Below are 13633 nucleotides of genomic sequence, written 5' to 3' on the forward strand. Positions count from 1 at the left end.
TACGTAAAATTTTCCTGCAGAGAATGACTGCTAGTTTTTTCACAGGTACAATGGGAATGCATTAACCCCAAGTACAAAGCAAAGAAGAAGAACTACAAGAACTCAGGCATTGTCATCCTTAACCAGTGCAAGGTAAATATTTGTTTTGCTCTTTGGCTGTTTCTTTACTAAGCTCTCAGTGCTACATTTTAATGGTGCTTGGAACATTGTGGAACTGCCTGTAGAATAGCAAAGGAAACTATTCCCTACAAAAAGTAAAGGCAAGGAGTTGAATCTCAAAAGCAAGTTGACTGTCCTCAACTCTTGCTTCATTTCTCTTGCCCTATCCCTGCTCTTGTACAATGGAAAAGACAATACTAAACTCTAACACCTAAATACCCTCCAACTTTGTGTATATCCCTTGTAATATTTCCATTATATCTACATCACTGCTCTTGTTTCTCCTAAACAAGCAGCAAAATTTTCTCTGACTTCCCACGATGTTGGTTCTACTTTCTTGTTTTCCTTTCTATAGGTTTAGAATTTACTTTTTTTTTTCCTGTTTATAGTTTTATTTCTGTCTCAAACTGTATTTAATGATTCTTCCTTTACCTTATTTTCAGTTGATCCCTCTCCTCCTTCCAATTTAATTTTTTTCAGGCAGTTCTATGTTTTATCAGTACATAGCTAAGTTAAATGTCTTGCTTTCTTGTCTGCAGATACACAAGATGCATTCTTTCTTAGATTATATCATGGGAGGCTGCCAAATACAGTTTACAGTAAGTTACTTCTCTAACTTGTTTTGAAGAAAAGGAATCCCCTCAGATACCAATTCATTACTTTTAGAGAAATGATTCTTACATGCCATTTCTTGGTAAATTATTAAGTTCTTCTTGCAAAATGTATTAAGGGCCAGCCTTCCTTTCCAGAACGAGTCCTGTGTTAAAGCAAGTTGTTTCCCCTGAAATGGTGCCATACTGAAAGTCACACACAGAGAGATGCAGCCTGGGGTAAATGCTGGTGTTTCATCTCTCACCCATAGCTACCAAGTAAGATGGCACTACAGGGGGACACAGCTCTAATTTAGAGTGTACTCAGAAGCTGTTCAGTTTAAGGAAGAGGATTTGCAGGCCTCTTCATAAATAGAAATACAGTTTCTTGTATTTCCAGTTAATAAATTTAGAAACATTAAATGATGTGTGGGCTTGATCTTTTTTTTGTGTCATGTATCTAAAAATTAATATACTTAATATAATATCATATAATATGAATTAATTATAATGTCACAATGACTAGATCAGTTTTTCCCGTAGCAATACAGATTGTGGCTCAGTTCCAATCTGGTTTATGTGATTTCTAATTTATGCCAGTCAAAGGGCTAAAATCTAATGCACAAAGGTAATATTCTTCTTCTGGAGATCTTTTCTTTTCCTGTCACATCCTGCCCTATTTCTGCTCCCACATATAAAGTAGCAGACACTGGATGCTACTGACATATTCCATTTCACATTTTCCAGACAAGCCTCCATTTTCCAAAAAGATTTGACAAAAAAAGAAAGATTTTTTAAATTGCACCAGAAAGTTCTAGCAGCAGCTATAGACAGTAGTGGATTGTCTTCTTGTCTACAGATCAGCTTCTTGAAGTGTTAAACGTGGATTTTGCCCATGCTCATCACAAAGTCATTGGATAATACCCGGAACTGAGGACTCTGTTTTGGTTTTGAAGAAAATACCTTCTGCAGTGGACAAAGATCTTTATAATTGTCTTCTCTCATGTAAAGCATACTGTGTAATTACTTCTCTGCCTTACCTGGCTACTTCTTCTTTTATCCCCACGTACCAGCAATGCACATTTCTCCTTCAAGTCTGAAACTTCCCAGTCACTGGAAACCCCTTATCTTTTCTGACATTTCCTCTCTAAAATATGACTGGAAGAACTCAATTATCAAATGTATTCAAAGTCATTATCAGAAAGACATTAATGCCTTCATGTTATATTTGAAAGCCTTTTCAAATAAGAACATTTGGTTAGGCACATGCAAAAACCAGCTAATATGCATTTCCCACAACTCCAGCTCAAGAACAGGAGCACTGCCACCATTAGAAAGTATCTAGGGATTTACATATTAAGTTACAGCTTTTCAAACTCTGATTCTTCATAACTGTTTTCCAGTGGAAGAGCAATTTCTTAGTGCAAGGAAGGGTCATGGGAATTTGCTTGCCTTTTATTTACTTGTCACTGGTTTCCTATTAGTAGGCTGTGAAACACAAGTTTGAAAGTGATAGGGCAAATGGGTTAAAGTGGATAGTGCCTTCTACTGTGTTTTACTGTATTCCATTTTACAAAAATGAAGCAAACAATTGATTACAGAGAGCTTAAGTAAGCTCATCTTCAAGGATGGGCAGTGAGGACGTAAAGGAAATGGAAGATTCATTATACTGTCAGCCACAGAGATCCCTGAATTACTGTTGCCCTTAATGCTAAATGCAAAGTTTTGTGTAAGCTCATCACTATCAATTTTCAACCTGCAGGGACCCAGGGTAAGCCACTGTGACATCTCTGTACCTATGGCTGTCCATGTGCATAACCCAGCGGTTCTACCTCAACATCATCACAAACTGGCTCTCCACATATTTTCCTCCACTCTACTTCCAGCAGTCCTCAGCACAGACTGGTTGTGAGATGTGTTGTTGTTTTCCAAAAATGAATTCTCCAGTGGTCACTGAAACAAAAGGGTGCAGCCTGCTGGGGAGATATTCCATTCTCCCTTGCTTTCTGCATGCATCATACAACCCACTCTTTACATAGTCCTGATCTGATTAATTCAGACCACTCAAACAGAGGAGGCCTATTCCTTGGACTTCTCCAGATTGCCATTTTTTCTAACTGTGGTGGATTTGGGATTGTTTGAAACTCTCCTGATACGTGTATTATTGTGGTCACTGTCCTAATGTTAATGACATTTCTGTTGAGCTCGGGCTGTGTACAGGCAGTATGGCACTACTGTGGTTTGGAAGGGCACTTGCTGAGGGAGGGAAACTGGAATGCTAGGCACACATTTGATGACAAAAAGCTGTAGTGTGATGTACCTGCTAATTTAAGACTCTAATGGCAACCTTGGTAACATCATGCTGTGCATTCTTGGGATACTTTGTATCTTGATTGTAGAAACACGTTTGTAGTTAGAAAGAATGTCTCTGTAAAATGAAAGTAAACTTTCCCTTCACTTTACAACCAGTTATTAAGAAGCTTTCATCTGTAGAGATCAATAGTGCTGATTCCAGCCCTCTATTTTTATGCCCAGCTTATTGCCAAACGCTGTATCTCTTATCAGACAGTGTACCCTGCTGCTGAAGAAATGTTCAGAGGTTGGCAGTGCAAATGGGAATGCAGTCAGAAGACATTTTCATCACTTCAGGAAGTACAGCAGAAAGCATGTGTAACAGGCATAAAGGAACTGTAATAGAAAGATATATTGGACAGATACTCTCTCAGGCAGGTCACGGTACTGGGCAGCCTGATTCCTTGCTGACAGATCTAGCAGGAGGTCCCAGCTGTGTAGGATGTTTTGAGTGCAGTGAAAATCACCCTTTTACAAGTCTGAGGATAAAAAAAGAAGCTGGTACTGAGTGTAATTATTGCTCTGTTATGCTCTTATTTAGCTGAGGGAAGATGACTGCTACACTGGAACTGATACATTTAACGATTAACTGATAAAATCAAATGCACGCACGATAAGAAAGATTCCTGCTTTACTGCCCAAAAGATAAGCTCAATTGTGATATTAACATAACTTTTGTCATATATTAACTTATTTTTACAAATCCTTATCCAATGTATTTGCACAAGACCTTGGTCCTGTTGGGTAATGCTAAAGGAGCAGAGCTCTCTGCATTGTTATTTTGGAATCGTGGCAATTTACAGCGGTCATCTTTTTTATAAGTTCTCTTTGTGGGAGTCAAACAGAGATTTGGATCAAATTCAAGAAGCATGCTGCTTCCAAGTACAAATATTCATAAATTCTTCATCATAGGAAATTAGGATTTTTTTTTTACTTATCAGCAGACCTCTACTGCAAGGACCATTTCCAAAGGAAGCTTGTTCCAGGAAGTTTTTTTTTTTGCTTTCCCAAACACTAGCCACAGGCTTTTTTCCAAGCTTATGAAACCCACTCCTTATTCCTACTCCATATTCCTGATTTCATTTCCAAAGCAGTTAGCCATAATGGGAGACTTTTCCAGATCTGTTTGAGGAGTCACTAAAGTCTTGTTAATGTGTTTTAGTGTTTTGGGGTTGTCAATAAAAACACCTACTTTTAACAAATTTACAGGAATCCTCTTTGTTTCCCAACCATACAGCAGCATTTTTGTGCCTTCTGTCATCAAATTAAGGTGGAATTATTATCAGAGAAAATATATTTATCTTTAAGAAAAGATGCATACCTTGAATAAGATTTTTTACAAAAAAATTTCCCAAAACTAAGCTAGTTCATACAAGCATCCATGGATTTCTCTTGGGTTTCACAAACCACTAGTGTTGTTTTCTTCCTCAGTTAAATATGTGTAGTGTTCCTCAGTTATGTGCCCTCAAAAGTGAAGTCATGAGAGGCTCTCCATTGATTTATTCAAGTTAAATCCAGATACCATTTTTGGAAAAAGATCTATGTGGAAAACAAACTCGGTGCTTCGGTGCCTGAGCAGTGAGTAGGAAGCAGAGTTGAAAGATTACTCTTATTTGCAAGCCAAAAACCTCTTCTCTCTCCTGACTGGATGTGGTGAGGTGCCAGGGGTTCATGGCAAAAAAAGGGTTTTCCAAGCCCACTAGAGGTTAGTTTCTTCAGCTAAAATATAGAGGTGAAAAATCAGATCCAATGGAGGAAAGCTGTGTTGGGCTGACCTAGAATATTTCCCTTTAAATTTTTAGCAACAAAAATAAGTTTCAGAAGGGCTGTGTAATTTTTTTAAGGAAGCATGAAAATGTCATGTTTCATTTTCATTTTGAAGCTGCATAAAGTAGTGTTCCCTGTGCCAAGCAGAGGCTGCAGCTGGGGAAGCTGAACATTTGCAAAAGCAAGCTGTGCCTTCAGAGTTCTTTTTTGCAGCCTTTAGCAAGACCCTTTCCTACTTTTCAGCTACACTGTAAAACTGAAATCTGAACTTGCTGCATTTGTCTACTGAATATTCAGGTGGAATGGGTTTTTTAGAGAAATAGGTTATCGGACACATGAACATTTTATAAATGGCTTTGTTCCCTCTGTAAAACCCTTGGGATTCTTGTTGCTCCTCTTAGGAATTCGTATAAAGCAGCATCACAAATTCAGCAGAGGACTTTCTGACCTGTAACAAAGGATGATGCATGCCAGAGCCTACCTTCAATGAGACAGATAAAGAGCATTTTAAAAGGGAGAAATTAATTTTAAGATGATTCATTAATACTTGCTTTTGCATTGACTACTGCCCACAATCTTCTCTAAGTTTTTTCCAAAACAACAACAAAAAACCTTTGCAGGATTCAAGCCTTATTTTTTGCCCTGCAGCTCATGTTTAAGCTTGCTATCAGCTGAGAAATTGAGAGGGTTAATTTTTAATGCTTAGATGTTTTGAAGAGAAAAAATACCAGATAAGCAATATCTACTACTACAGCCACAGTAACGATTAAAATAGCTAAGAAACATCCCTAATTGGAATTCTAATTTATGTTTTAGTAGGACTTGTAACTCTCTATGGACATTTTTGCTGCAAAGCTTTTATGTCCTGAATGTCACCTGAGCTGGAATAATTTAATTAAGTATGAGAAAGTAGAGATAGTTAATTTTATTCATTTGTATTAGAACATAATTTTCCCCATAGAATAGCAATGCAGGTAATTTTTTACCTAATTATGCCATTTTCATTTTATTATCTCTTATTTTATGAACTGTCATTTGCTTCTACATATATTTACATGTACAATCCTAATTCCAATTTGATTAAGTGCACTGTGAAATGACCTTTGCTGTGAGGCTGCCGTCTCTGCTGTAGCAGATGATTTCTGGTAAGGACATACAGTTGCTGTAGGTGTGTTTATGCTCAGAAGAGCTCTGCAGCACATTGACTTCTCCTCTTTTCCAGGTAGCTATAGATTTCACTGCATCCAACGGCGACCCCAGGAACAGCTGCTCGCTGCACTACATCCACCCCTATCAGCCCAACGAGTACCTGAAAGCTTTGGTAGCTGTTGGGGAGATTTGCCAAGACTATGACAGGTAAATAACCACATCTGGTCACAGAGTTGTCTTTAGGAAGTGTTTGCACAGTGGGAAATTAACGACTGCCTGCAGCTGACTGCAGAGGCTCCATGTTTAGGCACTTATGAAGAATGACAGGAAGATTAGTCTGCCTTAACCTGCTCTTGAGGGTGACTCTGGGTTTAGATTAGTTTCATGATAAAGAAAGTCACAGTTCTGGCTGTTTGGCTGATTTGTGTGTTAGGTTTCAGGTTTGTATTCACCTGTTAAAATTACATGTTAGGGTGGATTGTTCATGTGTTCCAGATTAACAGCTTGGAGCCAGTTTTGCAGATGCTGGCAGCATCCTTTCTGAAACACTTGGGAGTCTGTGCCCTATTCTACTGAAAAGTGTTCCTGAGACATTGACTTTGAAACTGAATTTGTAGTTGCCTAAACTGCTTATTGATGACATCTATTTTTAGAAGTAAACCCATGGTTTTTTTCAGTGTTCTCCTGGCCTATTGAACACTGCACCCTCTTCTAAAATAAATGTTGAAAGGTAGTGTGTGTACACAACATGCCTTTAAATAACTAATGCAAGTAATTGGACCAAATATACTTTCATTACATTGTGTTCTTCTGTTGCTTTCAAATAGGCTGCCTGCTTCTATCAAATTAATTGCCCATTATTAATTTAATTACCAAGTGCATTTCCTTTAAATGTTCTTTCTCTGGTGGTGAGACACAGTACCTTACACAGCTGCTCTTTCTAATATTTGCACATATAATAGATATCCACCCACCACTTTGCCATATGTAAATACCAGATCTCAAGAAAACAATGGTATTTCCAGTCAAATTTGAGTTAAACTTTCTGTATAAATTGTGGAGTGACTTCACACTATGGTTTTCATGTTACTTGTTGCATATGCCAACTAGCCTGCTCAGAGGCACTTCCATTTCCATGGTAATGAAATGTCTTCTCAAATAATTACAAAAATACTGTTCTCTTACGAGTTCTGTAAGGATTTGACGGTCAGATTTAGTCAATGAGTCTGAGAAAATTAATATTTTATTGTAAGTGACCTGAGAATTCCCCAGTGATTATGCAGTAATTTAATAATTACTAGCAATAATTCATAACATTAATAAACTTCAAAAAAAAAAAAGGGAAAGTAGTAAAATGGGCTGATTTATGCACATTTTATCACTTAAGTTGTGGGGGTTTTTTAGAAAATTAAATAGTAAAGTGGCACAGTCCCTTCTATACAGAAATATTAACTCCAAATCAGGATTTTTGTCTCAATAAGTATATTTCAATCAGTACCAAAAAAACGGCCAGTTATTTTTTAAATGAAATCATCAGCATCATTCTGTTCTATTGTGCTGCAGAAAATGCCTATTGATGCTAATCAGCACATCTGAGGGTCTATGAGCTATGATCTAGGGCTGAACAAAAGCCAGCTGTTTTCCCATGAAGATGTCACCTTTTGGGCACCAGTTTGACCTGTACATGTTCTCAAGCTGTGGCACTATGAATTTATTCCCATGGACAAGTTGATTCAACATGGTCAGGGCTTTCTGATCCAAATGTCACGTGAGGACCTTTTCTTTATGCTTGCACATTTTGAATCCAGTAAATTGGAAAAGAGAATTTAAAATTTTTCAAAAGAAGGAAAGGAATTAGGAGAAGCAAACCTTCACACAAAATGATCTACAGGTTCTGTATACACCTTTTTTGTGTTGAGTTGCAGCCTTTGTATATCTGAGCAAATATAATCTACAAAGGAAATCTTCTGTATATACAGTTGAAGAAATGCAAATTCAGTAAAAATCTGAAATGTGCACAGAGCCATAACTGCTCAAGTGAGTCCAGTTGTGCTTCAGATAATGGAGCAGGACATCTGTTCCCATATTAAGATGAGCCAGAGGTAAAAAGAAACAAACTTGCTAAACCTAAGGGCTGTCTAGAGCCAGAGTGTCATCATTTGCTTGGGGGCACGTATTTACTAAGTTAGAATATAAGGTCACACAATAGTAGTGCTCTTATGTAAAGTTTTATAGTTTGTACCCATCAATTATCTCAAATAGGCAGAACTAGCTGATTTCAGTCCAAGCCAAGAAAAATAGAGTGATTTTACCTTGGTCTCAGGATTAATGTATTTGCATCAAATGAAAGAATAGATGAGTAAAATCTGTTGTTTGCAATACTTTTTGCATTCCAATAGCAGAGCTGTAGAATTCTAAGTACTTTTGCTACTTATATGAGCAGACTGGTTTTTTTTAATTGTAAAAATAAAACACCATATGGTTATTAATTAAAATACTTCCTTCATTAGAAACATTGAAATTTATTTGTATGTTGGGAGGAATTGGATTGGCAAGTAATATATAGAGAGACTACACCCAAAATGCAATTTTTTCTTTTTTGAACTCTAGCTACTTCGATCAATCAAGCCAAATCTTCTCATAATCTAGGTTTCTGTACATATCAGCCTAACATCATGCACCTCTAAGCAATTAATGCTCCAAATTAAGTGTTGCCTCACATCTCTAGGTACAGTGGAAAAAACCCTGCTCATCCAAGAGCTCTTTTATCCATCCATGTGGTTCAGAGATTCCTGAAGCAGTTAAATGAGTAGCACCGTTTTGCATAGTTAAGCGTGAAAGAATAAGATTCATTCTTTTATCAGCAGTATTCAGAGAATGAGAGAGACACTGATTATTGTCCTGATTGTAGAATTGCTGCAGTCCTCTAGGAATAGGCCAATCTGATAATGATAAGGGAAATGGAAGGGCTCTTCACCTGCACAAAATACTTAATACTTTATCTATGTGGTAGCATTGTTTCAGGCTATAACAACGTTTTTCATAAGAGTGAAGATAGAGTGTGCAGGTGATATAACCAGTGGCTAAGCAACAGCAGCAGTGGATCATAAAGGAAGCAGAAATATTCATTCCTTTTAAGGAATTAGGTTCTAAAATGCAGTTAGAAATACTGGAAAGGGGAAAACACATTAAAAACTTGAAAATAAGCAGACAGCTTCATGGAGAAGAATTTAAGATAAATGACTCATGAATGTTTAAAAACAACCTCATGAAGTAATAAGTGAGAAATACGTGTTTCTGTTTAAATATTTTCAGAAGCTTTCTTTTATATGAAAAGTTACATCACTGGTATGATTTTACCTTGAAATTGTGCAAGTCCAGTCCACCTTTTTTACCATAGCAAAACAGGGGAAAATGATGCAAAATCTTTGGGCACTGAAGTGCTTAATATTAAAAGATCTGCTTCTGTATCATTTCATGTTTATTGTTTTACCTCAGTAATTCCTGTTTTGAGTTCTCTGTATCAGAAGTCAAATAAAATGTTTTCTGGTGACCAGCAATACCAGCCTAGCCAGGATCCTAAAAAATCAGTTGTTCACTACTATGTATATGTATATTCCCTCTACATGATTTGCACAATGAGTTAGCGAGTTTACTTAAGGCAGATGGGATTAAACCCAACTCTCTGTGCTGGCTTAGGACTTCTAACCTTCAACAACTCTGGCTGGGCAATGGTTTTGGCCACCCATTTGTTTTGGAGCCTGGTGGAGACCCCTTGAAGAGAATGCTGTTTTCAAAGGGTAGGTGGCCGGTGTCTTTGCTGGTTGAACACCCAGATATGAAGAAAGGCAAACTAATTTAACAATTGAAATAAAGTATCTGTGACTAAAATCTTATAAAAGCCATGAAGATCTCTTAAGTTATATAATAATTTTGAATGAGTCTTGTTCTGCATGGCAGATTTTCCCCAAAGCTTTTCAATTTGTATGATAAAACTGCATCCTGCTTGGCATGGAACAGCACCTATTTGGAAGCCAGAGAAGCCTGTGGCTAAACTGGGGAATCAGGGAACATTTGCTTTCCTCTTTTGTCCCAGCAAAATGTCTGGCCATGTCCTGACTGCAAGTCAGGACCTGAACTGCCTCTTTGTACCTAAGACTAGAGGTCTAGCTGTGTGTATATTAATATATAGGTATGCACATAGCACAGAGCTATTAAATATACTTATGTATACACAATATAGAGCCATTCAGTTAAAAAAAAAGAATTTTTTGTGCTGTTTACATCTTCCCTCTGTGCAGAGCAAAGCCATAAGCCACAATAACAACAGTGCTCACAGTTTATTAAAATGGCTGGTGCTTTGATCTTAATGATTTGTTTTACTGGTGCTGGAATACAAGCAAGTAGCCATGAGTGTAGCTCATCTTTCATTTGGCAGTGATTGCAGTTTCTATCAAATGAAAAATGGGCTGGAATGGGACTGTAAATAGCTTGTTTGCAAGGATAAATGTTTTCCTTGTACACAATGCTAAAGGCTGAAATACTTCCTAAATGATCTTACATTATTGCAGGTTTTAATGATGTTATTGTGGGTGAAGCCCATGGCAGGTCTTGCAAATCTGCTCCTCACTTTGATATCTGATTTCTGCAGTTAGTAGTTTTTCTTTTGCTTGTGCTTATTAAGAATCTCATTAAATCACATTAAATATTTATCTTTGCATTAAAATTTCTGTTCTGAATCAGCAAGACACTCGAGTTTATTATCTAATCCCACTGAATTCCTTCCGACTCAAGCAAATCCTGAGGTATTATGCAAAGTATAGATGGCACTAAAATGGAATTAAGAGTTTTATGAATTTGATCTTTATTATTAATTGTTTGCCCCACACACAAATGCCCACTGCCTCCCATTTACCTGGCTGATTTTTTTTGATTTATTTTTCCTACACCTAGTTTTATGTTTGTGCATACATTCAGATTCTTCATTGGATTAATAAAAAGCAGTCACAAACAAGTAGGAGAATCAGTTTTTGTATGGTCAAATCAATACTCATTCATTGAAAAAGACAAGATTAGATGTACTTTATCAAATGCTTTTACTGCATTATCAAATGCAAAAGCATTTGCTGCATTGGATATTTGTGGAACTTCCCATTCTTGATGGGCCATCCCCATTCTTATCTAGGCACTCAATGCATGATTCTATGTATTTGACCACAAAATCCTGTCAAATTTATCTTCTTTTTATTCAAAATCTATTTCAAAATAGTCTTAGTTCTTAATTATTTTAAATCTCTCTGTTAATTTTATTCACTCCTAAAGATACTGCAGATTTTTTTTCAGTTTCAAGGTCCCTTGAAACATGTGGAAGATAAACTCTGTTTTCTCACACTAATGTTTTCTTTTTATTTAGGCAGATAGTCTCCTTAACTCTAAATCCTCAAGTAACTCCTTGAAAGTGACATTCACACTGAGATCATATGTTAACAAATAAACTGCTGGTGTAAAACATACTTGACTAGCACCCTCCCCAAAGGCCACTAATGAGCAAGGAGTACATTATTCCTGCAAAGGGCAGGAATTCTTTATGTGTAGAACTCTACAAAATACTTAAGAATGAAAATTTAGAAACCAGGCTACATTCCACAAAAGGCTTGGAACTCCTGAAGTCAGTCAGAGTTACCTTCTGCAAACAGTGAATTGCAGCAGTTGGTGATTAAATGCAAAAATTGCTCTTTGTGGTTTCTTTTTCATATTTTAGGCCTGAGCAAGGATGTTCACTGTGATTGGAAACTGTATGTAAGCCCTTCCTTCTCTGTAAACTACACTTCAAATTTTAGAAGGGAAAAAAATGAAAGGAGAAAATAAAAGGACTGGGGTTCCCAGCCCAGTATGATGCTTTTGGTGTAGATCTAAGAAGTGAAAAAACCACAAGCCTGAGGAGTTCCAACTGTCCCAGAAATATTTTTCCTGAGGTACCAGCAGAGGGCAGTTAGGGAAGAGAAAGCGAACAAGGGAATTGTAACTCAGTACATGTTATGGAAATCATGTGTAAATCAGTGCAATTAGTCCCAAATACAAATATCAGTCTATACTTAAGTACTGTGGTTTCAATTAAGGCTTTAAGTGGAGGCAGAGCCCAGAGTTTACACCTTTCTTTAGTAATCAGAAGCATATCCCCCTATTAAGAATCACTTACCAGGTCACTTCATCCTGAAGCTCTGTCTGGGTTTGTGGATGACGACTCAGAAAGCTACCTCGACTGGAAGGATCTGTCTTAAATAACTTGAGGTGATTTTGCCAACACAAAGAGAAAAACAGCAACTTGCTTTGATTGTGATAGTAGTACAATAGTGGTTCATTAAAACTGGAGCAAAGAATGATGCCTAGAATTACTGGCACTATATCTGACATTAAATATTTCATGAACTTCCTACGTAGAGCTGTAGATGTTAAAATTTTATCTACTCATGTAGATCAATAAATAAAAATATGCTTAATTATTAAGCATCTCTCTTCATCACTTTAATTACAGAAACAACTTTTCTCGAGGCTGTTGAGCAAAAAACCTGATTAGCATATCTAAACAAGTTTAAAAATCTTCAGGGAAAAGATATGAGTCGTTTTATTTAGTGCTTTAATAGGACCCAATTTGCATAGACATACAACAAAAGAAGAATTGAGAAACAGTAACCTATACAGAAAAACTTGTAGCTTATGGTTGTCAACAAGCTCAGGTGTGGGTAAACATATTCTGAAGTGTTTGGATAAGCCAGGTCTAGAACTGCACTGGCAAAAAGGAATCACTGATAGTTTCCATTTTCAAACTGCAATGAAAATCCATGGATTTAACAGCTGAGGACCTAGACTGGCACAATTACATAATGAATGCAAACATATATTCAGTATTTGACCTCGCAGAACCTGGCATTTGTAGACTTCTTGCAACATAAGGGTCCCCACGTCACCAAGGAGGTTCCACAATCGCTACTTTTTATCCCAAGAATCAGTACAGGAGAATTAGTCTCATACACCAGCTGTGCTGGGAAGATGAAGATGACTTCAGAATGGCTTCTTTTGCAGATGTACATACATGCAGATGTGTGGGGGTGTGTGCATGTATTTAAATACACATCCACACATTTATACACATCTATGCAGACCCTTGTCTGGGCGGATCCTGACAATTCTTGCTGCTCTGCCTTTCCCATTGCCAAGTGCTCATCTTTGTGTCTTCTTTGTGCCTTTTCTTCCAGGAACTCAGTCCCTATGCCAGTGCACCAGTCACAAGCAGTCCCTTCCAAGTTTCTTTTGTTACAAAACTGCTTAGCTGCAGCTTCCTCCAAATGCTTTTCAGACCCCTGCTGCACTCTGTCAGATGGTAGAAAGCTGAAAATCTGAACCTTCTACATGGCTTTTCTGTGTGGTCTGTACTATTTCTCAGCTCAGCTTGAAATCTCCTGTGAAGAGCATTGGTCAGTGCAGCACTTGACACTTTCCTGCAACTGTGCAAAATGGTACTGTAGGGATTTTTTGGTCAAAAGTCCTTTCTGAAGAAAACTAAATGACATGTAAAGCCCTGCAAACATGGCATCCCACCTACTGCTGTAGAAACT

General features: G+C 37.3%; 1 protein-coding gene across 1 annotated transcript in view; it reads left to right on the plus strand.

Moving 5' to 3' along the window:
- CPNE4 (copine 4) overlaps positions 1-13633 on the plus strand; it is a gene marked incomplete at its 3' end in the record, with an annotated part of 178407 nt that overhangs the window by 133614 nt on the left and 31160 nt on the right. Inside the window, exons 8-10 of the mRNA XM_084213077.1 lie at positions 46-132; positions 699-758; positions 6091-6224. Coding sequence (XP_084069203.1) covers positions 46-132; positions 699-758; positions 6091-6224 — 281 coding nt within the window. The remainder of the gene's footprint in view (positions 1-45; positions 133-698; positions 759-6090; positions 6225-13633) is intronic.

This window comes from Fringilla coelebs, assembly GCF_963513975.1.
Source record: "Fringilla coelebs genome assembly, chromosome: 1".
Taxonomy (NCBI): Eukaryota; Metazoa; Chordata; class Aves; order Passeriformes; family Fringillidae; genus Fringilla; species Fringilla coelebs.